At 42.5% G+C, this 26,971-nt stretch overlaps 3 protein-coding genes across 4 annotated transcripts; 1 reads left to right on the top strand and 2 right to left on the bottom strand.

Moving 5' to 3' along the window:
• Positions 1-1,455: 1,455 nt before the first annotated feature.
• LOC131139825 (retinol dehydrogenase 13) lies at positions 1,456-7,085 on the bottom strand. The gene is made up of 7 exons (XM_058089731.2): positions 6,898-7,085; positions 5,366-5,506; positions 4,370-4,561; positions 4,115-4,276; positions 3,845-3,961; positions 3,562-3,766; positions 1,456-3,471 (listed from the first exon to the last, which is right to left on the bottom strand). The coding sequence occupies exons 1-7, from the start codon at positions 6,977-6,979 to the stop codon at positions 3,375-3,377; spliced, it is 996 nt and encodes a 331-aa protein (XP_057945714.2). The 5' UTR covers positions 6,980-7,085; the 3' UTR covers positions 1,456-3,374.
• A 569-nt stretch (positions 7,086-7,654) lies between these two features.
• On the top strand, positions 7,655-10,179 carry tmed3 (transmembrane p24 trafficking protein 3). Its single transcript, XM_058089732.2, has 3 exons — positions 7,655-7,890; positions 8,011-8,256; positions 9,651-10,179. Exons 1-3 carry the CDS (start codon positions 7,744-7,746, stop codon positions 9,882-9,884), a joined length of 627 nt encoding a protein of 208 aa, XP_057945715.2. The 5' UTR covers positions 7,655-7,743; the 3' UTR covers positions 9,885-10,179.
• Positions 10,180-11,616: 1,437 nt separating this feature from the next.
• znf710b (zinc finger protein 710b) lies at positions 11,617-25,934 on the bottom strand. 2 transcript variants are annotated; one of them, XM_058089730.2, is made up of 5 exons: positions 17,286-17,820; positions 14,951-16,531; positions 14,024-14,215; positions 13,759-13,930; positions 11,617-12,769 (listed from the first exon to the last, which is right to left on the bottom strand). In XM_058089730.2, the coding sequence occupies exons 1-5, from the start codon at positions 17,328-17,330 to the stop codon at positions 12,588-12,590; spliced, it is 2,172 nt and encodes a 723-aa protein (XP_057945713.2). In that variant the 5' UTR covers positions 17,331-17,820; the 3' UTR covers positions 11,617-12,587. The 2 variants fall into 2 exon arrangements, with proteins under 2 accessions (XP_057945713.2, XP_078651931.1); XM_078795805.1 differs by lacking the exon at positions 17,286-17,820 and adding an exon at positions 25,769-25,934 and having other exon boundaries at positions 11,618-12,769.
• Between the last annotated feature and the right edge of the window lie 1,037 nt (positions 25,935-26,971).

The raw sequence follows: 26,971 nt of genomic DNA on the forward strand, positions 1-26,971 counted from the left end.
GGATATCAAGGAAGAGAAGTAATGCAGACAGCATGGCTATAAAATTGCATATTCGTGCGACTATGCCGCCTCTCCCTGTGCCGGGGCCCCCTCGGCAGGAAAAGGGAAAGACAGAGCCAGTGGTCAAGGCGAAGAGAGTAGAGGTCTCACTCTGTAGGAGCAGTGGAATACCGGAGAAACTGGCAGGTATGCACATACTGGAATTTGCTTCTTAGCATGCACACCTGTGGGGGGGGGGACACACCAGCCAAGCCTGTCCTCTCTCATCCTGCTTTCTCATCAGCGTCTGACTGACAAGTACAGGAGCTTTTTTTTTTTTTTTTTTTTGGACCACAGGGGGCAGGTTTGGTGACTTGGAAGGTCTGCTGGACCAATAGCAGATTAGGACTTCCCTCCAGAGGAGACAGGCGGGGCCACGCTGGAATAAAACTCATCAGTGGGGTGTGTCTCCAAAAAGTTTGCCAGCAGTCAAACTGTGAAGTGCAGCGAGCAGCTGACTTTTTAACTGCCGCAGAAAACGAGGAACGTCTTCCCTCCGGGACTTGGATGGAAGCCTGGACACGCATCAGCTGGAAGGGGCATTGAGAAGGTGGATGGCTCCTGGCAGTTTCTGGTTGAGGACCTTTTTTTTTTACACCAAATTATTTAGCTTTTTGTTTCAGTTCTGTTGTTGTTTTATAGTCGTTCACATCTCCTTATCACTTTTCCAGCCCAGCTATTGATTCTGTATCCGTTGGACGGAGAACTGATAAGGGCATGTGCATGACAATACCACCAGAGACAACATCAGGTCCTAATTGGTCACCAGAATGAAGCCTGTTTTTTCTCACAAATTGCTTCTTTTTTTTTTATTTTTTAAATGTGTAGCATTTTATTTAAAACGGCAATCTTGGAATATCGGAATTGCTTGCATTTCTGGTTTAAAATATGTTACAGGGGGACCATAAACTGCAAGAAATCCCTTCAGGCATCTCAGGGCACACCTGGTGCTTTGCTCATATTTTTTTTTCTCAAACATGCATGCAAAAAAAGCATTTCAGGTGCGCCCTGTGCTTGAAAAAAAGGTCATAAACATGCTTATTATTATTGTGCTTTTAAGATTTTAGCCTAGCGTTATCACCCCTTGAACGCTAACATGACACATGACCTCCATGACCCGTCAAGAGCTGCGATAACTGTCCACTGACACGGCGTAGATATCGGTGATGCAACAGGTAAAAAAGTGTACAAGAATTCGGTGAGTCACATTAATATGAAACATGCGACAAAAACATGGGCGTTTCTTTTCGTCTTTTTAACACGGTCTTTGCATTGCTGCACGATTTAATTACAGCTCAGCGTGCGTAGTCTCATTCTTCAGCTGGCATGCAAGAATGAGCATGTTAAAAATATGCAAATTTACGCACAGTGACATGACTTACTGACATGTTTTTTTTTCTTTAAAAAAAATCCACTTGTTCTTTCACTTTTTTTTGCATATTTTATTTTGTGGTTCATAGAGATTGGATTTCTCATTGGTGGCTTCGTATAACAGTGGTAACAAATGGTGATACGCTACAAAAATAGTACTTAAAAAGGTAATCCTTTTCTTAGCAGGGGGCAAAAGGGTCTTAGATTCAGCCATCTTTGTTCTATTAAATGAATTGTGGTTCTTTGTATGTACATCTCAGTGTAATGGCAACACATTTCTGTATGTAGGTTTGATTCCTTGGGGAGGTAACCCCCCCATTTCAGATTTTAGGGTATGGAGGTGAAAAAGCTTGGGAACTCTTACCGCCTCTCACAATAAATAACATCACACCTACAATCAATGTTTTGGTTGAAACAATGCAAATCATACTTCCATCTTGCTTGTGCAAACAGTGGAACACTCGCTAAAGTGATCAGACATTTGTCAGTTTATTACATGGCATATTTATTACAATGACTTCTAAACATGTCTTTAATATTGCACTTTCACGGCTGTCCATTTGTGGCTTCAAAAATAAATTGCACTTCACAACTTTAGGGCGATGACTGCTGCAAAAACAAGCCAAATTTTAATTACGGTACGTAACTGTATGTGTTTTATGATGTATTTATTTAAAGCTGTGTCAGATACTACACCAAAAGTCACTTCAAAATAAAATCACTTCATAGTAAATATCTTCCAAATAAATATAAGGTCCTCCCTCCGTGTTTTTTTTTTTTTTTTGTCTTGATGACTACATAAACATTCTGTAACACTACTTATTGTATGGCATACATTTCAGTTACTCAAGAGTACTAAAGGTGATGAGACAACTTGACCTCCTAATAGCAACACAATATCACAGCAGTGAACAGGAAATCAGTGCAATTTAACCCTTTACGTCACAGATGACTATGAATGGCGTTTCAGGGGAAAAATACAAATATTATGAAAATGAAGACTTGTAACGTTATTGGAATTTTCATTAATTCATTCATTTTCTACCGATTATCCTCACAAGGGTCGCAGGGGGTGCTGGAGCCTATCCCAGCTGTCTTCGGGCGAGAGGCGGGGTACACCCTGGACTGGTCGCCAGCCAATCACAGGGCACATATAGACAAACAACCATTCACACTCACATTTCATACCTATGGACAATTTGGATAGTCGAGTAAAACCTATGAAAATGTTAAAACTTAAATAAATGTATATATAAAATAATGTTTAAACTTAAAAACTTAAAAAAAAAAAAAAAAAAACTTACCACTTCCACACGGATAGGGAGGATAACTATTAACAGTTATTTAACCTTTAACATGAACATTAATCAAACGTAATAATTTTTTCTGGGTACATGATACCATACAGCATCCATATCAAACTTGGACCGCGGGCCGCGTGTTTGAGACCCCTGCTTTATATACTCGGTATACCATGTGTATTCTGCTACAACACAGCCAACCATCTAATTCACTGTAAACACTATATATACTGCTATATACACAATGCTTTGTGTCTTGTGCATAATAAAGAAAATACACCCTGGACTGGTCGCCAGCCAATCACAGGGCACATATAGACAAACAACCATTCACACTCACATTTGTACCTATGGACAATTTGGATAGTCGAGTAAAATCTATGAAAATGTTATTGAAAGACTTAATTTGCATAAAATGACATCTTAAGATTTTTCTAGTAATAAAAATGAACTCTTCTAAAGTATTAATATTGTAATAATTTTGGTGTATTATCAAATATTTTCCCACAAAAATGCCCTTTGACCCTGATACTTCTGTATATTACGGACAGTGCAAATGGAGAGTGCATATTTTAAGGTCAAATTTGTAAAAAAGGCCACATAATTCAGCACCTCGCCTGGTTGCTATTGCTGTATGAATGGAGGTGCAACAAGCTGCTGGTTTCAGACCAGGCCAACCATGGAGGCGCTGAGGACCCACAGTCGTTTGGCGACAGTATCATCCAGTACGGCTGGGGAAGGAGTCTTTACGGCACAGTCGCTGTTGAATATGAAAAGACAGGAAGTAGATTTGTTTTCTTGATTATATTTAAGTAGAATTTAGTGTAAACTACTGATCAAGATCACTTGCCTGTAGTACAGTCCGCTGGCGTTGGTCAGACTCTCGTCCACAGCGCAGTAGATGCTGGTTTGAGCTCCTTCCCAGGGACTTTTAATCATCATCAAAAAGGGCATGGCTAGAATCCTCTTCCACAGGGCCATAGTAGGGAACATGTGGCGGGCCAGCTCAGTGCGAACGACGCCAGGGTGGAGGCTGTATGTCGTCACTCCTGTGCCTGATGGGAGCAATCCATCCGAGTTCGGACCAAAATATCACAGAGAGGAATCATCAAGTGTTTATTACGTTACAGCACCGTGCAGCCTGGAAGCCAGCTCTTTGCAGAAAAGCACATTAGCCAGCTTGCTTTGGCGGTAGCTCACATCCGGTTGGTAGTCTTGATCCAGGTTGATGTCATCGAAGTGGATGTGACCTCGGGGGGAAAAAAAAAAAATGAATCAGGATACAATTCACAATACCCCCCGTGACCGCAGTGATTGCACAATTCCGCTTGGTGAGTAAAGGTTGATTCCGACCTTAACGCTAGATATAATATAAGCCAGACTCAGTACAACGCCCTATTTACCTTTCTCATGCGCCAGGCTGGAGACAATGACGATTCGACTTGGAGCCGACCTTTTCAGCAAATCGGCGAGAAGGTTAGTGAGGAGGAAATGTCCCAGGTGGTTGACCCCGAATTGCATTTCATAGCCGTCTTCGGTCTTCCACTTGGGACACATCATGATACCTGGAAAACAGTGGCGGTTCTGGCTTTAATAACAATAACAACCTCTGTGCCCTTAATCTCCACAAGGATGTTCTTGGTTGTTGAAAAATGGACCTGCGTTGTTGATGAGGATGTCCAAGCGTTCCTCGGTCATGTGGACGTCTTTGGCCAGGTCTCTGACCGACTTCAAAGAGGCGAGGTCCAATCTCTTCACCACCACGTTTCCGTTCCCGCTCTTTTGACGTATGAAATCCGCTGCCAGGTGGGCTTTGGTCAGGTCTCTGCAGGCAAGGATCACTCGGGCCCCTTTGGGGAAAAAAAGAAAAATTCATTCATTCATTCATTTTCTACCGCTTTTTCCTCACAAGGGTCGCGGGTGGTGCTGGAGCCTATCTCAGCTGTCTTCAGGCGAGAGGCGGGGTACACCCTGGACTGGTCGCCAGCCAATCACAGGGCACATATAGACAAACAACCATTCACACTCACATTCATACCTATGGACAATTTGGAGTCGCCAATTAACCTAGCATGTTTTTGGAATGTGGGAGGAAACCGGAGTACCTGGAGAAAACCCACGCATGCACAGGGAGAACATGCAAACTCCACACAGAGATGGCCGAGGAGATGGAATTGAACCCTGGTCTCCTAGCTGTGAGGTCTGCGCGCTAACCACTGGACCGCCGTGACGCCCAAGAAAAATTCAATTTGGGCAAAAATATAAAATCAAGTTAGAGCGGTCTGCGCAGCGGACAAGTGGTTAGCACGAAGGACTCACAGCTAGGAAACCCGAGTTCAATCCCACCCTCTGCATGTCCTCCCCGTGCATGCGTGGGTTTTCTCCGGGTACTCCGGCTTCCTCCCACATTCCAAAAACATGCTAGGTTAATTGGCGACTCCAAATTGTCCATAGGTATGAATGTGAGTGTGAATGGTTGTTTGTCTATATGTGCCCTGTGATTGGCTGGCGACCAGTCCAGGGTGTACCCCGCCTCTTGCCCAAAGACAGCTGGTATAGGCTCCAGCACCCCCCCACGCCCCCCCCGCGCGACCCTCGTGAGGATAAGCGGTAGAAAATGAATGAATGAAATTAAAGCGATCAAGATGCCTGACCTCGTCGTGCCAAATCCAGGGCCGTCTCTTTCCCAATGCCGGTGTTGGCTCCTGTGATAAGAACTGTTTTCCCATCCAGCCTGGCCATGCTCCGACACACACCCCCTGCCAGCCACCTGCGCAAGGCCAGCAGGCTTGTCCCTGGAAGTGGAAATCAGGTTGCCAGTGTTATACATTGGAATATATGCATTGTCAGTGCATTGCTTTTCCCTTGTCTTTTTCCTGTTATTTTTCCATAGACTCTTTCTATAGATGCTCTATAGAGGCAGGCAATCACACTAAGAGTGGAACCTCTGAAGTCCTTGAGGTGGTATAATTCAGAATGATCAAACCAAAGTCTTGGAAAAGGTTGTAAAAGTCTCACTTTTAAATTCTGCTAGACATGAGCACTGCCTTTGACACAGATGACCATGTGATCTCAGTTCAGAGGTTAGAAAACTGGGTGGGAATCTCTGGTACTGCTCTTGAATGGTTCAAGTCCTATCTAGAGGACAGGAAGTTGGAACAAATGGCTATGACCCGTGGGGTTCCCCAGGGGTCAATCTTGGGGCCGCTATTGTTTAATCTGTTTCTCCCGCTAACCTTGAACAAAACTGAAATTATTGTCTTTGGGCCCACAAACCTCACCATCACGTTATAACTGTAACAGACATCTCACTGGGCTAAGCTGCAGTGCATCCAGAATGCTGCTGCTCGAGTCCTGACTAGAACTAGAAAATATGACCATATTAGTCCAGTACTCAGGTACTCTGCACTCGGTTCCTGTCGCTCAGACAATAGACTGCGTGTGTCTTTTCATGGTCTCGTACCAAAGTATCTCTGACATGTTAGAGCCACATAAACCATCTCGGGCTCTGAGAAGCTCCGGTAGTGGTCTCCTGCGGATGCCCAGATTCAGGACTAAACATGGTGAGGCTGCATTTCAGTTTCGTGCTGCCAAAATCTGGAACAGTCTTCCAGAAGATGTGCGACAGTCCTCAACTTAAGAATATAATATTTACTTTTTTTCCACATGTGTGACTGTTAATAATCCCTAGTCAGCACATAAAGGAGCTTTTATGAAGTTAGCGGTAGCAGGATTGTGTTCAAATTCAATGAGGTCTCACAGGATTTATGTTGGAAATAATGGACGCTATAAAAACAAAGGCGATTCTTCATCAAGGGAAATAAAGCGATGATGCGACATTGATGTCATGACCTCATTGGAAGATCACATTAAGAAAAGTCTGCTTTATTTTGAAGTTTTATTTACATTGATGGTTGAACCTACTTGTGCAGTGTGGTGCTTTGGTAATACAGAATTTGCTGGAATCACAAAAACAACATGGGCATAGTAGCGATTCATATAGAATATGAGGATTGATATGATGTGCTGTCATCTTGCAGAAAATATGTATTTGTGTATACTGTTATAAGAAAGCATTTTATTCTTTGTGATGTGTGTTGTCTTCATTACCCTCACACGTGTTCCCCATGGAAACGTATAAATAACAGACAAACATGAATAAAAGAACATTAATTATCAATTTTACCTGCAACAAATGCAACGGTGAGACCGACGGCGTGTGCCTCCACAAATTCCTTTATGGTTGTGACGTACTGTGGCATTTCCATTTTTAAAATAATAGTTATCCGGTGACAGAATTAAAGTAAATTAATTAAAGAATTAAAGACAGGAACAGTATTCAACTGCCTGGAGGTTATGACACGGGTTATAACTGGCAAGACGCTTGAGACACAGAACGGAAAAAAGGCGTGGCTTAGAAACTTTTTTTCAGATTAAAGGTCTATTCCGGAAGTGATCATTTTAGTTTCGATAGCGTAGCGAAACGCTTTTATTGACGTAGAGCTGTGGTAATAATTTATTTTTACAGCGAGTTGGTTGTATGGATTATAATTTCAGTCTCAACTTTGTCCGCTTTTAAAATTTTCAGTCTCAACTTTGTCCACTTTTAAAATACTTAAGATTAAAAAAACTGTACGATACGTATTTTTTTTTTAATTTACGACCTATGTTTAATTTAGCGATAAGTTTTAATGTTGAAATCAGATGTTTGCTAAATAATAAATATATGTACCTTGGTGAAGTCAATTGAGAGCTTTTATTTTGATACATTTCCTACTTCCTATTTGTCGTATTACGTCAACATTTTAACTCGACGTAAAATAAATATTTCTTATTCGTCTTTACATATTATTATGCCATTATATTTCCCTACTATACCTGTTCAAAATTAATTAAAATGAAAAATAATGTATATGTATATTTACACAGGAAACCCGGAAGTGTTAGCCACTGTGCCACGTCAGAGCTAACGTTCAATGTAGTCATTGAGAAGAGTCGACCAGCTTTGTAGTCTTCTCATTTATTGTTAACAATGCGGCTGTTGTCGGTCTTATTGCATCTTCTTTTTCAGATTTTTGTGGCGTTTGCCACGGAGCTCACGTTTGAGCTTCCTGACAACGAAAAACAATGTTTCTACGAAGACTTGGAGAAGGACGTCAAGTTTGACATCGACTATCAGGTAAGTCTTGAACGCAGCACTTGTTTGGATCCATGCTTTCTTCACAGCTGCATAGCTAGCCAGTCTTCCGGTCTGAATCTTGACATGCATCTTTGTGTTTTGTTTTGTTTTTAAATTAAGGTGATTTCAGGAGGAAACTACGACGTGGACTGTTTTGTGACAGATCCTCTTGATAACATATTGTACACGGAGAACAGGAAGCAGTATGACAGCTTCTCTCACACCACTGCCATGAAGGGGGTATACAAGGTCTGCTTCAGCAATGAGTTCTCCACCTTCTCACATAAATCCATTTACTTGGACTTCCGTCATGGCGATGAGGACCCTCTGCTACCCAGTATGACGAGAGCCACGGCGCTGACACAGGTAACGAAAGTCCTGTTAGGAGAAATATGTTAAATAATCTGCTGGAGAAACAACTGAGACCTGTTGGATATTTCAATATATTTAACACAGTTCAAAAAAGGATTAAAAAAAAAAAGGATTTGACGTGGTGCCCTTGGACATGCCTGTCTTTTGGGTCATACATTTTTTAGGCAAAACAAATTTGCCGGATATTCATTGTAAATAATAATAATAATTTAAAATACTTTTTAAAGCTTAACTTTACGGCACAGAGAAATCTAAATGAATTAAAACATTTTTTTTTCTTCTTGGAAACAGGCACACTACCCTGACCTTGGTGTGTGTTCATGTGTGTACATGCTGGAGGATGTTGCGTAACCCTAGTTGACAGCATTGGGTAGCTGTCAGTCATTAAAGCATCTCAGGGCCGAAATATAGTAATAATAAATATGGTTACGGTTAATTACGGTTTGAACATCGCTCTATGGCGTTTTTTAAAACTTAATTACTAGGTTTTGTTGTTGACTATGGACTATTAAAACAACATTATTATAGTTAAAACAACACTGAAAGACAAGATATGTAGTATTGTGGTCTGTCATCATTAATGTTTCATTGATGGGACATGGCATTACAATAGATTACCATAGTCATGTCCGACCTAGTAGGTAGGGGGGAATAAAAGCCCTCCATTCCGTGTGGAAGTGGTAACATTTTGATGACGTACTTTGTCCTTCTTCCCCACTTTGTTTGAAATCCTTTGTTAAATTTAAGGATTAAAAAAATGGAGGCTAACTAGTTAGCTTGGCAGAATGCTATGTTTATTCATTTTCATTTTCTACCGCTTGTCTGCACAAGGGTCGCTGGGGGTGCTGGAGCCTATCCCAGCTGTCTTCGGGCAAGAGGCGGGGTACACCCTGGACTGGTCGCCAGCCAATCACAGGGCACATATAGGCAAACAACCATTCACAGTCACATTCATACCTATGGACAATTTGGAGTCGCCAATTAACCTAGCATGTTTTTGGAATGTGGGAGGAAACGGGGGAGAACATGCAAACTCCACACAGAGATGGCCGAGGGTGGAATCGAACGTTAAGCAATGTGTTGTAAACAAAGAATGAAAGTGTAATGGTGACTATAGGGGTGCTAATACAAATGTACAAAGTTCCAAATATGCAAATATTTCAGTTACTAATATTGATTTGTACTTCACTTATCACAGTTGGGTGTGGAACCAATTAACTACAATAAACGAGGGATGATTGTATATATAGTTCAGGTTGAAGTAGTTTTAATATAATGAATAAATTGGAAAAAAAACAATATATTCTTGTCTTAAAATACTTTTTGAGAAGCGGACATTTTTTGTCTTTAGGTAGGTCTCAGTTATATTGTGTCATGCTTTCTGTCAGCTGGAATCCACATGCGTCTCAATCCACGAGATCCTGAAGGTGGTGGCTGAATCCCAGACGTGGTATCGCCTCAGGGAAGCACACGACCGCACAAGGGCGGACCAGCTCTTGGAACGCGTCACTTTCTGGTCGATCGGCGAGACTATTCTGCTGTTTATCATCGGCATCGGCCAAGTCATGTTGCTCAGGAGCTTCTTCAGTGATAAGAAAGGCTCTGTGGCCGCAATGACTTAACCGCATATTTCATAAAAAACAAGAACTCTTCTTTTTGTTTAGTCAATGTCTGCGTTGTTACTGAAGAGATACCACATGTACTACAGAGCCAGATGAGTTATTTTCTGATACCTAGTAATACCATGCCACTGAGAATGTCATTGTGCCAATTGCCTTAAAATGCTGTCAGCATCATGATGGCCCAAAATGAGAAACATGCTGATAATTGATTTCATGTCTCTTTGTTTTTTGTGTGTTCGTCCTAATTTATGTGCAAAAGCTGTTACAAGTTTAATAAAGTGCATTTTGTCTGCAATTTTCTATGAAGGTTTAGGTACTTTTATTTATTTTTGGCATGTGAAGATTACATTGTGTTTGCTGTTTGCTTCGATTAATAAAAACAAACGGCATCAACCAGTTTGGCTGGTTCTAATGTAAACTAATGTTGTACAAGGAAGTATGTTAAATATGATTTTTTTTTACATTTACGACCAACTGGCAACTATTTTTTTATTAACCTAGAATGATATATGTGATATATTAGTGCAAGGTTTAATTTTTATTTAAAAAAATGATTATTGAGTATGTTTACATCCACAATCGTGAAGTTAACTACATTAAAACACTGGAATGCATCATTGGCGGGCATTTAAGCAACATCTTCTCTGATTGGTCCGGTACCGCACGTGTTGGTCACGTAGATGGCACCACGTGTTTTAAAGTTTGCTCTGCCAGTGTAACATAGTGGACTTAACGTGTAACCAGTTAGTAGGTGTGCTGCCATTTTCGTGGAGTTAAGTATGGCGTAATACATTACTTTTATATTAATTATGGAGAAAGGCATCAAGGACCAACCAGTGGTGGAAAGAAATGGAGACGAGATGATGCACATCATATGGAGTTCATCATTGAGAAGGTAATAGAAGTAATAGTATTCATTTGTGTGCTTTGATGACCACTAGTTAGCAGTGTTGACTTATGTTATGACGATTTTCACTTTATGACAAGTTTTCCTTTAAGAATAAATATTTGTTGTGGTTGACCGAAAACGAACAGGCCTTGGGATTGCTGCGATAGTACACCAACATATTTTAATAAAAAGAAAAATATTTAAAGAAAGTTCGATGCGAATCTCGGTAGCCAGCTAATCGTCATTCAAATTGCAGGTGCGTGGCCATTGTTCTGTCACCCCCTTGTGGCTGTTACACAGAATGCAGCTTTTAGCCAATAACTCACCGCCGGAAGCACTTACCCTTTGATATCAGCAGGTGTCGACATTATCCCGAAATAAGTTGTAGTACCCTCAAAGTTGATCGTAATGTGCTGCATTACAAGTATGAAGTCTGCCTTTGAAAAGATAATAATGTTTAGCATTGATTGGTAATTATCTAATGTTGATTCCAGTGTTAGCATGACAGCTGAGCAGAATTTACCCACCAGTTAATTCATTATGGCTTTCCACACTATATCATGTTATATAAGCTACTAATTAAGCAGCAGCAGCTGTGCAACATAATGCTAGCATCATGCAACTAACCAAGTGTACGCCACAGTTTCTCTTCACATCATTGACGCATCTGTGTGTAATGTACTTATGTCAGTATTGTCAGTATTAGAAAACATAATTGAAAAAAAGTGAAGAGTGAATGTCAAAATTCCCACACAAAGGTGTGTCTCTTTTAAAAACGACCTTACATGTTTTTAAAAACACATTTGAGCCAACAAATGAAGTGATTTCAGTGTGTGTAGTGTTGTCAGTAAAAAAAAAAATAATGCCATGGCAAAATGAAAATGACATTACAGACAAGCCACTTGGATTTTTCATTTAAACTAGAATTTTTTGTCTTTTATTATTAAATAATCCATGGTCAATTTCCATGACGTTTTAGTCTGATAATGGCTCAACTAGTCAACCATTCTTTTGCTTTTACTTAGTGTGTATATCAAAAAAGCTGACTGACCTGCATGGCAGGACAGGGGGAGTCCACTTCCCCAAAACAGAATCATGAGGAGCAGGCAGGACCATCCTCTTCACTTCATTTTCAATTCACTATTCTTTTTTTTTTTTAAACATATACAGAATGTACATTAGGAATATATTTTCCAGTTGAACTGAAAGTGAAGTGAAAAAAAACAAGACTGCTGAAACTCCAAACAAGCACTAAAGAAGAAAAAATGCTCCTCAAAAAGTCAAATGACCTTACAGAAAAGGAAATCTAACTTTTTACAGTCTGGTTTTCCTCCAGCTTCCTTAAAAAGGAAAAAAAAGAAACCTTCCTCAACGAAAGCTCACTTCACGTTCTCAATAACTCTCAAAAGTAAAAAAAAAAAAAAGTATAGCAAAGACACAGGTTAGAATATTAATGTGAGGCTAAACTGACATGTTTTGTAGGGATCTCATTGTCAATAAAGTTATGTTCAGTAAGTGCACTGATAGCTAAAGAATACTGTATGTAAGGAGTGACTATGTACCAACCATGGTTTGTGTGTACGTATATACTGTCATGACTACACAGCCTAGCTGACCTTGTCAGTCCAAAAATATACGCTTGTGATTGACAGGAAATCACAACATGGCCTTTTCCCGCTGTTTTGTTATGGATCCACGCGTACAAACACACAGCTTCGACAGTCCGCACCGAGTGCTTCTCCTTCCCGTCAAGAGTCAAGTCACTCTTTCTAGTCCGCTTGTTCAATTCCCAGCAGGGTGGACAGATGGCTGACTCAGGGCGTGGCGTAGGCGCTGGCGTCCTTGCCAAAGTTGTAATACTCCTCCATGTCCTCCATGTTGGCCGTGGTCAGCTTGGTGAGGTTCTGGGAGCCGCTATTGTCCATGTTGTCGGGCGACGTGAAGCCAAAGTTCTGGCTTTCATACTCCCCCTGGTTCTCCATTTCTGGAAGCACCTCTGCATAATGATGACAGGGGGGAAAAATGCTGCGATTAAAAGTCCTGTCCATATTATTAGATACACCTGCAGAGTCAATATAGTTTGGACACAAATATTAAGGTTATAGTTTGTCATGTTTTTGGATCGACAGTTTCATGTGATTTGTGAGTGGATTTAAAATGTGTAAATGTTTGCATAGTTATTATAAATACATCAACAATTTATTCAAATGGGGCTGCACGGTGGAGAGTGGTTAGCGCACAGGCCTCACAGCTAGGAGACCCGAGTTCAATTCCACCCTCTGTCATTTCTGTGTGGAGTTAGCATGTTTTCCCTGTGCATGCGTGGGTTTTCTCCGGGTACTCCGGTTTCCTCTCACATTCCAAAAACATGCTAGGTTAATTGGCGACTCCAAATTGTCCATAGGTATGAATGTGAATGGTTGTTTGTCTATATGTGCCCTGTGATTGGCTGGCCACCAGTCCAGGGTGTATGTACCCCGCCTCTCCCCCAAAGACTGGGATAGGCAAAAATTGTACTTTATTTTAGTTTGTTGTAGAGCGGTTGAATTCCTTCTCCTCGTGTATGATTTGAAAAGGGCTGTACGGCGGACAGGTGGTTAGCGCACAGGCCTCACAGGTAGGAGACCAAAGTTCAATTCCACCCTCTCTGTGTGGAGTTTGCATGTTCTCCCCGTGCATGCGTGGGTTTTCTCCGGGTACTCCAGTTTCCTCCCACATTCCAAAAACATGCTAGGTTAATTGGCGACCCTTGTGAGGCTAAGCGGTAGAAAATGAATGAATGAATGAATAAATGCTATGGTTAATATGTTAAAAGTGAGACATCTCCAAAAAGAACCGATTCAATGACCGCAAGAGTGAGTGCTCTTCTCGCTATTCATGATCTATAATAGAAACATATGTACAGGCTTACTATTAGAATATCCATATCTGAATTTAGATGATAAAACACGAGTTATGCATAGGCAGAATTTTTAGCGGCCTGACCTTGTCCTTCAGGGGACACGTCCATCCCGTGTTTGACCTTCATGTGCCTGCTGAGGTTGCCCTTCAGGTTGAACTTGCTGGTACAGTAGGGGCACTTGAAGGGCTTGCTGCCAGCGTGCAGATGCATGTGGCCCAGCAGGTTGTACATTCTGTTGAAAGATTTGCCACACACCTGGAAACATTCAACAACAGAGGACATCACTACCTACGACTGCACGTCTGTCTGGCAGAAGTGCGTCTCCGATGCGTGGCGATTCACACTAGCCTTGCATTTGAAGGGCTTGACGGGCAGGTGGACGATCATGTGGGTCTTGAGCGTCTGTTTCTGGATGAAGCTCTTGAAGCACACATGACACTGGAAGGGCCGCACGCTGTTGTGGATGAGCATGTGCCTCTTGAGGTTGGCGGACAGCGTGAACTCGCGCGAGCACACTTCACACTTGTGGCCTTTCATGCCCTGCAGGGTGCAAGAACCCACAAAAGAAACCATTATATATCCATCCATCTTCTTTCACTTATAGAGAGAAGAGAGAGAAGCTCAGACTTCCCTCTCTCTCCAGGTCTTCCTGGCGGATCCTGAGGTGTTCCCAGGCCAGTTGAGAGATATAGTCTCTCTGTGGTCTGGGTCTACCTTGAGGCCAGCCCATCCTACCAGTCGGACCAAACGTTTTGAGAAAAAAAAGCCTTCATAGTCACACAAACTCCTAACAGTCATCTTGCATGACGTTGCCAAATCATGTGAGATTTCAGTTTAGAAAGCGACCAACATTTTGGGGGAAAGTACACCTCGACACCTCGATGTCGTCAATTCCCTTAGATTCCAGCAAACCCTCCAAAAATGTAATTTGGAAAGCAACCCCAATTGACTTCTAAAGTGGAACCAAAGCATTATTATGCATAACGTCTGCATGAGTCAGCTAATGTTGTCTTTATCTTGTTGATCATCATGTATACCAAGTATTATCACATACTACAGTATTAGGGCAGTGATACTGATAAAATATAGAGTTTAACCATGTCCGGTATCAGCCCCCGTAGCTGTCCACTCAGAGCGCGCTGCTCTGGTATCGTGCCCGTGAAACAACCAATCAGAGAACAGCGCACAAAACCATGTGATAACCTATAAGACTAGCCCAAAAGGTTGAAAGTTCCACTCCAGTCCATGTAGGTGTCGGTAAAGCTAGCTAGTTACCTTGTGTGTTAGCGAGTGCTGGCGTAGGTGGTGCAGTTGCACAAACTCCAATCCGCACTGAGAACACGTGTACGGTCTGGGGCTCTGATGCTTCAGCAGGTGGTTCTGGAGCTGACTGCGGTAGGCGAAGGACTTGTTGCACTCGGTGCACTGGAAGGTGTGAGGCCCCTGGTGGCTGGCCTGGTGGCGCTTGAGGTGGGCGTAGGTGGGGAACTCCAGGCCGCACTGCGAGCACACGTGGCAGCGGCCGCGCTCGTGCTTGACCTCGTGCGCCCTCAGTTCGCTCGGGTAGGCGAAGCCGCGGCGGCAGAAGCGGCAGCTGTAGGGCTTGACGTCCGTGTGCTGGAGCATGTGGCGCTTCAGGTGGCTGGTCTGCGTGAAGCCCTTCTTGCACACGGTGCACTTATGAGGCCTGGTGCCCTGGTGGGTCAGCAGGTGGGTTTGGAGATGACTGGGCTGCTTGAAGAGCTTGCCGCAGTGGGGGCACGCGTGTGGTTTGATTCCGTTGTGGCCCAAGATATGCGTGACCAGGTTGTACTTGGACGTGTAAGACTTGTCGCACATGCGGCACTTCCAGCGCTTCAGACCGTCGCCCACGTCCACGCAGTAAGACTCGTCAATTTGGATGTTGATGTCCAGTCGGTCCACCCTGCGCCCGCCGTGTCTTCTCGGGGGTTGCGGCGGTGGCGGCTGAGGCTGCTGCTGCTGCTGGTGCTGCCCACCCCCATTCCCATCTGTCCACATCATGTTCTGGTTGCCGTCTTCGTACTCGCCGCCCATTGGCATTTCCCCCGAATCGTAGCTGCCTACTTCGCTGGTTTGGAAGTAGCTGCTGATGGCTTCGTCTTGTTGGCTGGGCTTCATCATGTTGTTCCCCTGGTGATCGACTTCCTCCGCACCCTCACGGACGCCTCGACCGTGACCCCCCAGGGGGCGCTGGCCCTGCAGCCCTCTGTGCTCCCCTCCTCTATGGGCCACCTGCGGGGGAGGAGGATGGACATGTGTGGGGGCTTGTTGTTGGTTGGAGGCCTCCCGCTCACACTCTGCACAGTTCTTGTTGGTCCCTCTGAGGGTGGCCGGGTCCACTTGAATTAAACCCCCTCTGGGAGCCATATTGTTGAGCATGTGGACACAGGAGCTCATGACAGAGTTCACCCCTTCCCCTTTGATGTGGCACACCGTCCCCTCGCCCCCTTGAGGGACATGGCGATCGGGCAACACCATCTTCACATCGGGGTGCTGAGGGGGCCCCTGCTGCCACCTCCTCTGACTGCAGCTCGGTTGCATCTGTCCGTCTTCTGCTAAGTTGTCCCCGAGGTAATCTCCGTTGGCGCCGATAAGCTGGTCCGCGTACTCGTAGTCCACTCCGTCTACTGGCGGTGCGGGCGACTCTTTGGGTTCACCCGTGTAGAAGCCGTTGGGTGCAATGGTCGCGCCGAAGACTTCATTCTGGGAGATGAGACCTAGCACGGCGGCCTGGGCCAAGGACAGCACGACGACTGGATCTGTTTGTGTGCCTGTGTCCACCAGCCGGGCCATTACCTTGGGCTCACATCTACCCAGGCGCCGGCTCGCCTCCTCCTGGAGAAGCGACAGACAGAGAGGCATGCACTTCAGAAATTAATTCATCTGTAGAGCTCGATGAGTACATATCAGTAACACAAATGGTCAATAAAACTGAGTATATATTTTTTCTGTAATCCTTCATTTACTGCACTGATATTGGTGTAAAAAAGTTCTGTTTTTCCAAATATTTTGCCCTCGTCTTATATTCACGGTCTCTACACCTTTTATTAATGGCTTCCTGTTTGGCACATACCCCAGCCTGGCTACAAAATTCACGAGTTGTTCTGTAACCCTAATAGCTGACAAGCGGCCATCAAAACAATACCTGCCATCTCACGAGACGCAACTCTAAATCCAGCCAAGTGACACAAGAACCATGAAAGATGTTGGCCATGTGGACCGTGTTGAGGGTGGGGACTACATGGCGTGTTGAACTGCACTAATGAACAAACATGCATGCAGAGCGAGATTAAGGCACAATAACAGAATAGACAGTAGAAGAGGAGAGAGAGGAATGGTGGAAGCGTACATGAAAAAAAAGGTAGAGCTGAAGGGAGATAAGGATAGAGAAGGGGGAGGGGAATATAAGAAGATGAGTGTCAGGCTACAGGAGGAGGAAAGATATGAGGAGACAGAGGGAGAATGAAAATGACAAAAAGACACAGCTGGAGGAGGAAATAACTAAACGTATATATGAACACTGAGTCAGGAAGGGTGTATAAATAGCAGCGGCAAACTAATAATTAGCACCTCAGCCGGTAAAACTCACCACACTCCTCCTGCTGTGAGGCTTCAGGTGCTTTAAGGACCTCATCCTTCAGATTTGAGTGCCGAGTGAGACGATGCTCGCTCCTATTTATACGCTGGGGACGGAAGGGGGCGGGACTAAGAGTCTGATCCTTTTTCAGAATAAATAAATGTGTCTGGGGCTTTATTTATTGTCTTAATACCTCAAAAATAAATTGTCTCATATCTCTGTTTATTCTCTTTCCATTGCTTCCCGAGGTGCAGTTTCCATGATGCATCCATCATGCATCAGAGGAGAGATAGGGAGAGAGCGCAGACTGAAGCACAAATGGGAGAGCAAGAGATGGTTGGCAGGTGACTGACATGTGGATGAGCGAATGAAGGATGACTGAAAGAAAGGCCTGGGGGAGTGTGGGAGGAGTGTAGAGGAAAGATGATGAGGGCTAAAGATGAAGACTCTCCTGGCATAGCAAAAAAAAACAAACAGTGCCCACTGTGGAATGAAAGAGTTCAAAGAAAGCAGGTGTAAATCCTACAGGAGAGTAAATAAATACACTAGCTGGACACTTTATTACAGGGGTTTCAAACTCAATTTACTTGGGGGGCCACTGGAGCTCGGGTCTGGGTGAGACTGGGCCGCATCAGGTTTAAAAAAACAAAAAGAAAAAAAAAAGAAAAATAAATAAACAAATCAAGAATAAAGAAAATCAATCAATCAGTAATAAATAAATATAATAATAATAATAAAATGGCTAATAATAAAAACTTAAGAAACCACATATAGTTGGTGGGTAGACAAATTATTTTTTTCAGATTAAAATGAACAAAGCATTATTAGAGCCCTGTAGACATGACAAAACACGACTATAGTCACATTTATACTCAACTCATACTACAACATATTGCGCAACTGCAGGGTCTTGAGAGACACGCTAACTCGCAAACTAGAGAGCTAGCGACCTAAACGGTAGCCTTCAAGTTATTTCCTTTAAACTTAAATAGCCAAAAACTTACCACTTCCACACGGATAGGGAGGATAACTATTAACAGTTATTTAACCTTTAACATGAACATTAATCAAACGTAATAATTTTTTCTGGGTACATGATACCATACAGCATCCATATCAAACTTGCGCGGGCAAAACTTTTAAACTTTCATATCAAATGTGGCCCGCGGGACACTAGTTTGAGGCCCCTGCTTTATTACATACAGCGGTGCAGCACAAAAAAGTGATGTAATGGCGTTATCGTCGTATTTGCATGTAATTGTAATGATGTAGGAGAGAGGAATAACATTATCCATAAAAAAAAATGTAAAGCCAAACGAATATGCTTAGAACTACAAATGAACTTTGTTCTGTTGCCTCTATCGTTTCTTGTCATGTCATAACCAAGACGTGGTGGTTAAGTGAAATCAGCCCATGGGAGGACCCTCCAGATCAGTTTCATCACAGACAGCAATAGAAGTAAAGCAGGTCAACGCCTCAAAGAGTCCATTAAAACATCTATCTTCACCGCCTGTAGATATTCTCATTCATTCATGTCTTTGTATTCTAAGGGCATTGAATCGATTGGGCTGGGCTGCTCAGGTTCTTCTAAGGCAACATTAACAGTGATTCAATGCCCTGAGAATCTCTCTTTACGTCATATGACGTGTTTGCTAAGTATCCATGTATCCATGTTAGTGTCACATTCCAAATCTCATAAAAAAAACAAACTTATGAATTGGCATTCCCATCACCTAAACAGCAGCTAAGGTATTTTTCATGGTCACCATCCTGGACTGGTCGCCAGCCAATCACAGGGCACATATAGACAAACAACCATTCACACTCTCATTCATACTTATGGACAATTTGGAGTCGCCAATTAACCTAGCATGTTTTTGGAATGTGGGAGGAAACCCACGCATGCACGGGGAGAACATTCATACTCCGCACAGAGATGGCCGAGGGTGGAATTGAACCCTGGTCTCCCAGCTGTGAGGTCTGCGCGCTAACCACTCGACCGCCATGCAGCCCTATCGATCACATATTAACTATAAATGTGTTTATGATGAGTGCTAGGTATGCCTCACCCTCTGAAACTTACAGAGGATGAGACGCCTGTGGGAGTACTTTGTCTGGTGGCACTCTGCCACGGCTACGTCTGTGAAATACTGTATTTCCTTCCTGGTAGCGGTAGCATGGCTCGAAATGAGAGCATAGTCTGCTCAACCCTGTGTCTTCCACAACAGAGAAAGGCCGTTCATCTAGTCCGATTCATTTGATTATTCCCACAGATACTTGCAAGGGTTGACGATGTTAGCTGCTGTTTGATTGACTACACCGCAAGCCTAGACGACTCACAAAAGTGTTTGTCTGTTCTTCAAATGCTGTGTCAAAGCTGTTTAACATGGTACCCTGGAGATGTATACAGTATTTTGTGGCATGTGTTGCAGGATACAAACCTACATCACTCCCACAAACGGCATATACTGTACATTCCACACAGCAGACATGTTTGCTTTGGTTTGTGGCCGCACACCTGCGCAGTGTGAAGGAAAAGGGAAGAGGGACACTACCGCATTACAGCAGGACACTGCACTGCAAATAACGTTCTCTGCAATCTGCATTAGCATAAGCCACAGGTAATTGCTTTTTTGTGATCGGCACTGAAATGCATTGATCGGCATAGGCTGTTCCCATGCTTTTCCACGGAAATGTGTCCAATATTGATCTGTAGTCGATCAGAGAATCCCTATCAATTGGTAATAAAAAAAAAGAATGCATTACAGTTACCAAATTATAAATAACGGTGACTGATTACAACAAATCATTAGAACCATTTTAAAAAATTGTGAAATAATAATACAATATGTTGTACCACTCAAGGGTTCATAGCATTATTTCTCAAAATCATCAAATTAAATATATATCTAAAGATGTGTTATTTGAACATATGGTACTTAAAGAAAACTGCATGTATCAAAGTCCCTCTTTTTTGCATTGTTCAAATATGTGAAGTCCCATTTGTGCTCCTGAACACTTGTTGAGTGGATGCAAAAACTAACCAACATCCCACGACAGACGCACTTCTACATGGAGCAGGTGATTTAAAGGGTTAAATAGAGCATCAATATAAAACTAATGGAAGACTGTCTTGTCAATAAAGTTTGTATTGTTGTAAATGTCACATGGGGGTGGAGTAAACAACAGGATAGAGAGAACGTGGAGGAGAAGGAGCCAGAGAGAGAGAGAGTGAGAGAGAGAGAGAGGGGCTGCAGAGGACAAAATGGGGGCATAACAGCGGAAGCAGGGAGAGAAAAAAAGAGAACAGATGATTGCACGGAATGAAAGAGGGATTGAAGGAGGGAGGGATGGGAGGAGACAGAGAGGCTGCAGTGGGGGAGGGAAGGATGGAGAGGACGAGAAAGAGGGGAAGAGATTTGGGAAGAAGGGGAAAGAAAAGGGTAAAGCATGATAGAAACAGAGAGGAAGAGAGGAGGTGAAAAAATGGGGAGAGTAGGGAGCAGAAAGAGGGGGAGGGGAGCTCGAGAGAGAGAGAGAGAAAAAACAGAAAGAGGAATGAGGGAGGAAAAAAACGGTAGAGCAAGCAAGGGAGGGATAAAGAGAGCACAAAGCCAAGCCTGATAAAAACATGGCGGCATTGAGGGGAAAGGAACCAAGTCTAAAGAACATTATTACTGCTCTTTTCTTCACACAAATTACATGGAGTGTCACCTGTCATCACTAGCTTGAAGAAGCAGGTACATTATGATGCGTTCGAAGACCTGCACACTCTAATGACACCCAATAAAGAACAACAAAAGACAGGAATATTCAGTTTCGGGATCAATTGACATCAACATGCTTCATCCCAATGCATGGTACTACTGTAGATTTCTACAAACAAAATTGGGTACTATTTCTCCTACGAGGCTAGAAATTCCACAGTCTCTGCTTTGCTGCAGTGCCCTGTTGTCTTGTTGCCCTCAGTCTCCCCTTGGATAAAATGTATCTCCTTCCAGAAGTAAACAGGAAACCCTCATTCATTGTTTGCTAGCATGTCTGGTTCTGATGAATGCATTCAATGTAGCTTGTTTTTTGCAGTTTCTGGCGGAACTACTGTAAAGCAAAATTGAGTTGGGACTGTAACACTCCAGAAAGTGTGCTAAAGTATTACTGCAGTATCTACTATTCTACTACTACTACTACTATAATTCTGCTAGGTTAATTGGCGACTCCAAATTGTCCATAGATATGAATGTGAGTGTGAATGGTTGTTTGTCTATATGTGCCCTGTGATTGGCTGGCGACCAGTCCAGGGTGTACCCTGCCTCTTGCCCGAAGACAGCTGGGATAGGCTCCAGCACCCCCCGCGACCCTTGTGAGGAAAAGCGGTAGAAAATGAATGAATGAATGAATGAATGTTCACTCCAGTCATTTATGTGGTAGTAAAGCTAAACTAAATCAACAGCTAACATAATAAAAGAGTAAAACACACTGTTTTTCGCAGTATTCATCTGGATATTTTATGCATTAAACCATAAATAATTACAATTAGCTTCAACCAAATGTGAGTAGCGGTTAAACAAGTGCTAATCAACACAACAAAACAAAATGTCCACAGCCCGAGCGAGTGTTACCACTGATGCCTGAGCAGATGACAAAAACAGACAGAGTGAGCGAGGAGGGAGTGTTGGTGCTGACAACCGTGCTAACACACTCGCATGAGCTAAAATTACATTGAAGAGGGCGAAAATTGGGCCAAATGAGCAGAGAGGCTAGAGAAGCCTGAATGAGGTTTGTGGTCGATTACTGTCTAAAAGCTTCGTTATGGTCCAGTGTCACAGTGCCGGCTGTGCTAACATTGTGTCAACTGTGACACGGGCCGCAGAGTTGTGATTGGTCGGATGTATTTTAGTCCATCATTTTCTAATCCGCTAAAACAAGAGTCCTCTGACTCGACTCGTTCAGGGGGCGCGCAGCCCACACCTTTTCCAAAGTTCGTTTATCCTCATAAAATAATTAACAGAATGCAGTAATGTACAATAACAACCGGAGCACGTTCAACACCCCTAATGTCATGTTAACCTAAATGTGGTTAAGTGGTAAACATGACAGATTAAAACTTGGTCTGTAGCTTATTAGCTGACTGTTAAGCTTGAGGCGGCACGGCGGTCGAGTGGTTAGCGCGCAGACCTCACAGCCAGGAGACCAGGGTTCGATTCCACCCTCAGCCATCTCTGTGTGGAGTTTGCATGTTCTCCCCGTCCATGCGTGGGTTTTCTCCGGGTACTCCGGTTTCCTCCCACATTCCAAAAACATGCTAGGTTAATTGGCGACTCCAAATTGTCCATAGGTATGAATGTGAGTGTGAATGGTTGTTTGTCTATATGTGCCCTGTGATTGGCTGGCGACCAGTCCAGGGTGTACCCTGCTGGGATAGGCTCCAGCACCCCCGCGACCCTTGTGAGGATAAGCGGTAAAAAAGAATGACTATGGTTAATATGTTAAAAGTGAGACATCTCCAAAAAGAACCGATTCAATGATTCGGAGCTAAGCTTGTAGTCTAGTTTGTTTTGAAGTTTCAATCTTAATTAACTTGGTCTGTCGTTCGACGTATCACCAATTAATCAATATCGGTGAGTATGTAACCGATATTAACATCTTTGCTGCACGGAGATTATTCCCTTCCCGAGTGTCTCTGTGCTGCTCCTTGTCTGAGTACCTGGCCCCGCCCCCCTCACACACACAGACACAGCAGCGAGGTGCCACTGCCTGCCTCACTCAACTACAGTAGAGCAGACGACTGGAAAAGCGGGAAAAAAGGAACTGCATTTTTTTTCACCAAGGTAAGCTGTGACTTTGTGAAACAATATAGCACTACACTTTAGTGCCAAGCTGTCTGGGCCCGTCAAGGAGAACATCCTACATTATTTCACACAGGTTTTTAGAGATGTTTAACGTCGTGTGAGTAGCATCTCTATAAGATAAACAACGATAGTGTAGATGCAACTGTTAATCCGCATGTCCACTATTATCTAAGAACATTACACACTTGCAGAGTCCCAATTCACTTCATACGTCCATGCAGGCTTTCCAGGGGCTCATACATTCACAAATTGTCTATATTCAAATAATTTAGAACAATTCCAAGTAATGTATTTTGCTGTAATTTAATATATTGCATGTTTTTAAACCAGCTATGTTGTTACATAAAATGTCATTTAGTGCCTTGCATTAAGTATTTTTTTTCTTTATTTCACTCTTTAAAATGCAAATGCTAAACTTTAACAGCTAATAAATGACTAATTTATATTAGTGAGATGTTCCTGTGAATAAGCCTTTTATAAACACATTATGTTATAGTTTAAAAACAGCTCACATCAGTTTCAGCCCAATGCAACCTCTTGTTTTTATTTTAAAATGGTCAACTAGAGTGTGAAATTATAGGTTAATTACCAAAATGCACTAAATGTATATATTTTCATTTCACAGAAGAGTAAGGTGTGGAGCCACTTCACAAAAGACTCAACAGGCGATACGTTAGATGCAACATCTGCATCCTGAGCTCCAGCACCATCAAAACAAAGAATACTATAAATTTAAGATTTGTTAAAATTTATTCAACTTCCTTATTTTCATTTAGTAGTCTTCCACTTCTTTGTGTTGAATCATATTTCTGTTCATATACAGTATGTACAGTATCCTATGTATATCAATGCTCTTATTTCATATATTTGCCTTTTTTCAGTCCCCAGTATCGGGATCGGCATGAGCCCCAAAAAATCCCATATCGGTCAGGCTCTATTAATAACTGCAATGGTCAAATGAGCTAAACTACAAGTACTTTATTTTAAATTGAACTACTAGGCTGAAGATGACTGATTCTGTATTCATGCTGCAGCCTTTATGGCATTTAAACTGGTTCCACCGTACATACAAAATAGTAGGCGGTGTTTAAATGGCTGGGACCCAGAGGCCGCGCTTTCTGCTTCCAGAATCATCAGCCTCTTTTTTTTTTTTTTTTTTTAACCCTGCCTGCAGCAGAGCAGAGCCGAAGCACTGCAATGTGCTGACACCATCATCAGCTATTTTAAACCTCTTAGCATAGCTACATTCACATGTGCTGATAAGAAATATCCATAAACATAGAATTCTCACTCACTCATTTGCTTGTTTGCATATTTCTTCATTTGAATGCCTTGGCACGGTTGGTGACTGCTGACAATATGGGCCTCTATTATTACCATCAAGTTGCTTCCTGATTGAGCTCACAGAGATCACACCATTTCACAGACGGTACGGCATTTATCCACCTGTGTCTTTTACACAGAACACAGCAAAAATTGTCAAAACTGAGTTCGCTTTAAGGCACAGACACAGCAACCCACAATCATATAACGACGTATCTTGTAAATACGTCTCCTTAACCCTGGAAGAGGCACAACATGATCAAATACCTACAAATAAATGGTGGTAAACTAGAAGACATGGATGCCACTTTTGGACCTTGTTCATGTTTCAAGGACTGCTACACAAAATGTAAACATGCTTCAAGGCTTATACATTAAAGGTGTTGACTGTGCCATGAAAAAGGAGCATGTGTTTTTCTGCTGCACCGTACCTAATGAGCACAGCACAATTAGCTTTCCACGGCTGCAGTTCCAAGTGTGCTTTTTTTCTTAATTAGTCAAGCAGTTTCATCATTGTAACATTTGAGCATACACAGCTAAAAAATGACCAAAACAAACCCACATGCTAATGTTAGCTCCAGGACACTGCCTATTAGACTCCACAGTCTCAACTCTGCTGCACTTTGCCCTCGAGTCTCCTCCATTGGCACTGTTGTTAGCATGTATCTGACTGCTGTGTTCAATGCTGCATGGATTTCACAGCATCTAACAGTACAATTATGAAATACAAATAATTATTGGTCTTCAATATTACTTTTAATACTTCTCCAGGCCCCAAAACGGTACAAATATGTTCCCAAGCTGTCAAAGTCAATTGTCAAGTACACAAAATTTGATGGTACCACCTTAGTCACAAGTCATAATTTGCCTAAAAGCATATAATGTGATTATATAATGAAAAATATACAGCAAAAACAACTCCAATAAGAACTGACTGTGAGACACGAAAACCTGGACCGGCCTATGTGTCTAGCATCCCCGTGTAGGGATGGGCAGTGCTGGGCTAGTGTGGCCTGCTCGCCCCGGGTTGAGCTCCAGCATGCGGCTGGCTTGTCGTCCACCCGGCCCCCACCTCTATCGACGCCATCGGTTTATGGCATGGCCGAACGTAAAAAAAAACAAACAAACCAGGCGACATTTTGGCAATAGTTGGTAACCTGCATGGCAAAATAAACGAAAAAACTGCAGAAGAAGAGGATGATGTGGTGGTCTGCCCCCCGGGGGTGGAATTGAACCAAGTTACTGATGAAACAAACACTTGTAACCTAGCATAAAGACGAGCCCTAAAGACAGACAGACAGACACGTAAACATGGCTGCTCACCTGATTCCAAAACGGGTTTATGGTGGCGACGAGACGGAGAAAGGAGAAACAGTTGGAAACGACGGCGGCCGTTGTGTGAAGGCAGGAGGGAGGGAGGGAGGAAGTGAGGGAGGGAAGAAAGGAAGAGAGGATCTGACGTGAATGAATAAACAAGCGAGCTCCTCCTCAAAACACCCTTAAGTGAGCATGCAAGCCGCCATATTTCTTCTGTATTAACATAACACATTTATTACTAGTCATTTGTCAACAATCATGACTGCAACATAAGACATTCTTACTCTAGCTTCATTTTTCATGTTAAATAGACGTTACATTGGGGATGTTTACCATTTGACGTCACATGCGCCAATAGGTGGCGCCATTTTGTTCTTGTGGCCTTAGAGTGACTATATTTGCATACATTAACATGTAAATTAACGAATAATTACACCATAATAATCTACCAAAAGCCACTTGTATTCATTAATAAGGTCACTGCATCTTTTGTTTGTTTGTTGTTGGCAGTTTAGAGTTTCAAAAAGGCTTAATATGACTTATCTAAAAGTTTATTAATATATTTTTAAATTGTGCTACATACCTACTGTACATAGCTATCAGGTATCTACTCAGCTAACAAGCTAACTAAATAGCATGCTTGCTTGCTATATACAGTCGTTTGTTGTACTTCTAAAACCCTATCCCCCGTAGTTAGCAATATTTTACAGTTACAGTACAATAATAATAAAAATAATGGTAAAATAGCAGCAACTTCGATTTTTAACCTACCTATCAAGACAGTATTTATATAAGTGGCTATCAAGCTAACTTACTCGTAGTTAGCACTTCCTTTTGTTAAACAATATAGAGACATTTCGTGAAGTTTTGGCTTAAAATCATATCAAATATCATAGCATAGTTTTTGTGCCCCTAACTACAACAATCACACTAAAAATTCTTTGCATTTCACAAATATTTCAATAATAATCATTGCAGTAACTATGTGTGGGCAATGGATGTAGTCAATTGGCCAAAGCTGACACCAGAGGTCGCTAAAGCTCCATATTTAAAGTGTATTGTCACTGTTGAGTGTGATTGGCATGTCTGTCTCTGTATTATAATGCAGTACTTCGACATTACTTTTGATTTACTTTCACTAAACTACTGCATAATTTTGACGTTATGACGTTTCAATGCCTTTGAAACACGTCAGAAATGCCAAAACAA

Source organism: Doryrhamphus excisus, linkage group LG13 (genome assembly GCF_037039965.1).
Source record: "Doryrhamphus excisus strain RoL-2023G ecotype Guam linkage group LG13, RoL_Dexc_Guam_v1.1, whole genome shotgun sequence".
NCBI lineage: Eukaryota > Metazoa > Chordata > Actinopteri > Syngnathiformes > Syngnathidae > Doryrhamphus > Doryrhamphus excisus.

Bases quoted from the DNA above. Each gene is read 5' to 3' on its own strand.
- LOC131139825 (XM_058089731.2), bottom strand. From the start codon at position 6,979: ATGGAAATGCCACAGTACGTCACAACCATAAAGGAATTTGTGGAGGCA. The intron at 5,507-6,897 runs GTAAAATTGATA...TTCCACTTCCAG, and splicing joins CACCGTTGCATTTGTTGCAG to GGACAAGCCTGCTGGCCTTG. The intron at 3,767-3,844 runs GTGCTGTAACGT...TGCTCCCATCAG, and splicing joins GCTGGCTTCCAGGCTGCACG to GCACAGGAGTGACGACATAC.
- tmed3 (XM_058089732.2), top strand. From the start codon at position 7,744: ATGCGGCTGTTGTCGGTCTTATTGCATCTTCTTTTTCAGATTTTTGTG. The intron at 7,891-8,010 runs GTAAGTCTTGAA...TTTTAAATTAAG, and splicing joins AGTTTGACATCGACTATCAG to GTGATTTCAGGAGGAAACTA. The intron at 8,257-9,650 runs GTAACGAAAGTC...GCTTTCTGTCAG, and splicing joins GAGCCACGGCGCTGACACAG to CTGGAATCCACATGCGTCTC.
- znf710b (XM_058089730.2), bottom strand. From the start codon at position 17,330: ATGAGGTCCTTAAAGCACCTGAAGCCTCACAGCAGGAGGAGTGTG. The intron at 16,532-17,285 runs GTGAGTTTTACC...TCGCTTCTCCAG, and splicing joins CTCACAGCAGGAGGAGTGTG to GAGGAGGCGAGCCGGCGCCT. The intron at 13,931-14,023 runs GCTAGTGTGAAT...GAATGTTTCCAG, and splicing joins TCAAGCCCTTCAAATGCAAG to GTGTGTGGCAAATCTTTCAA.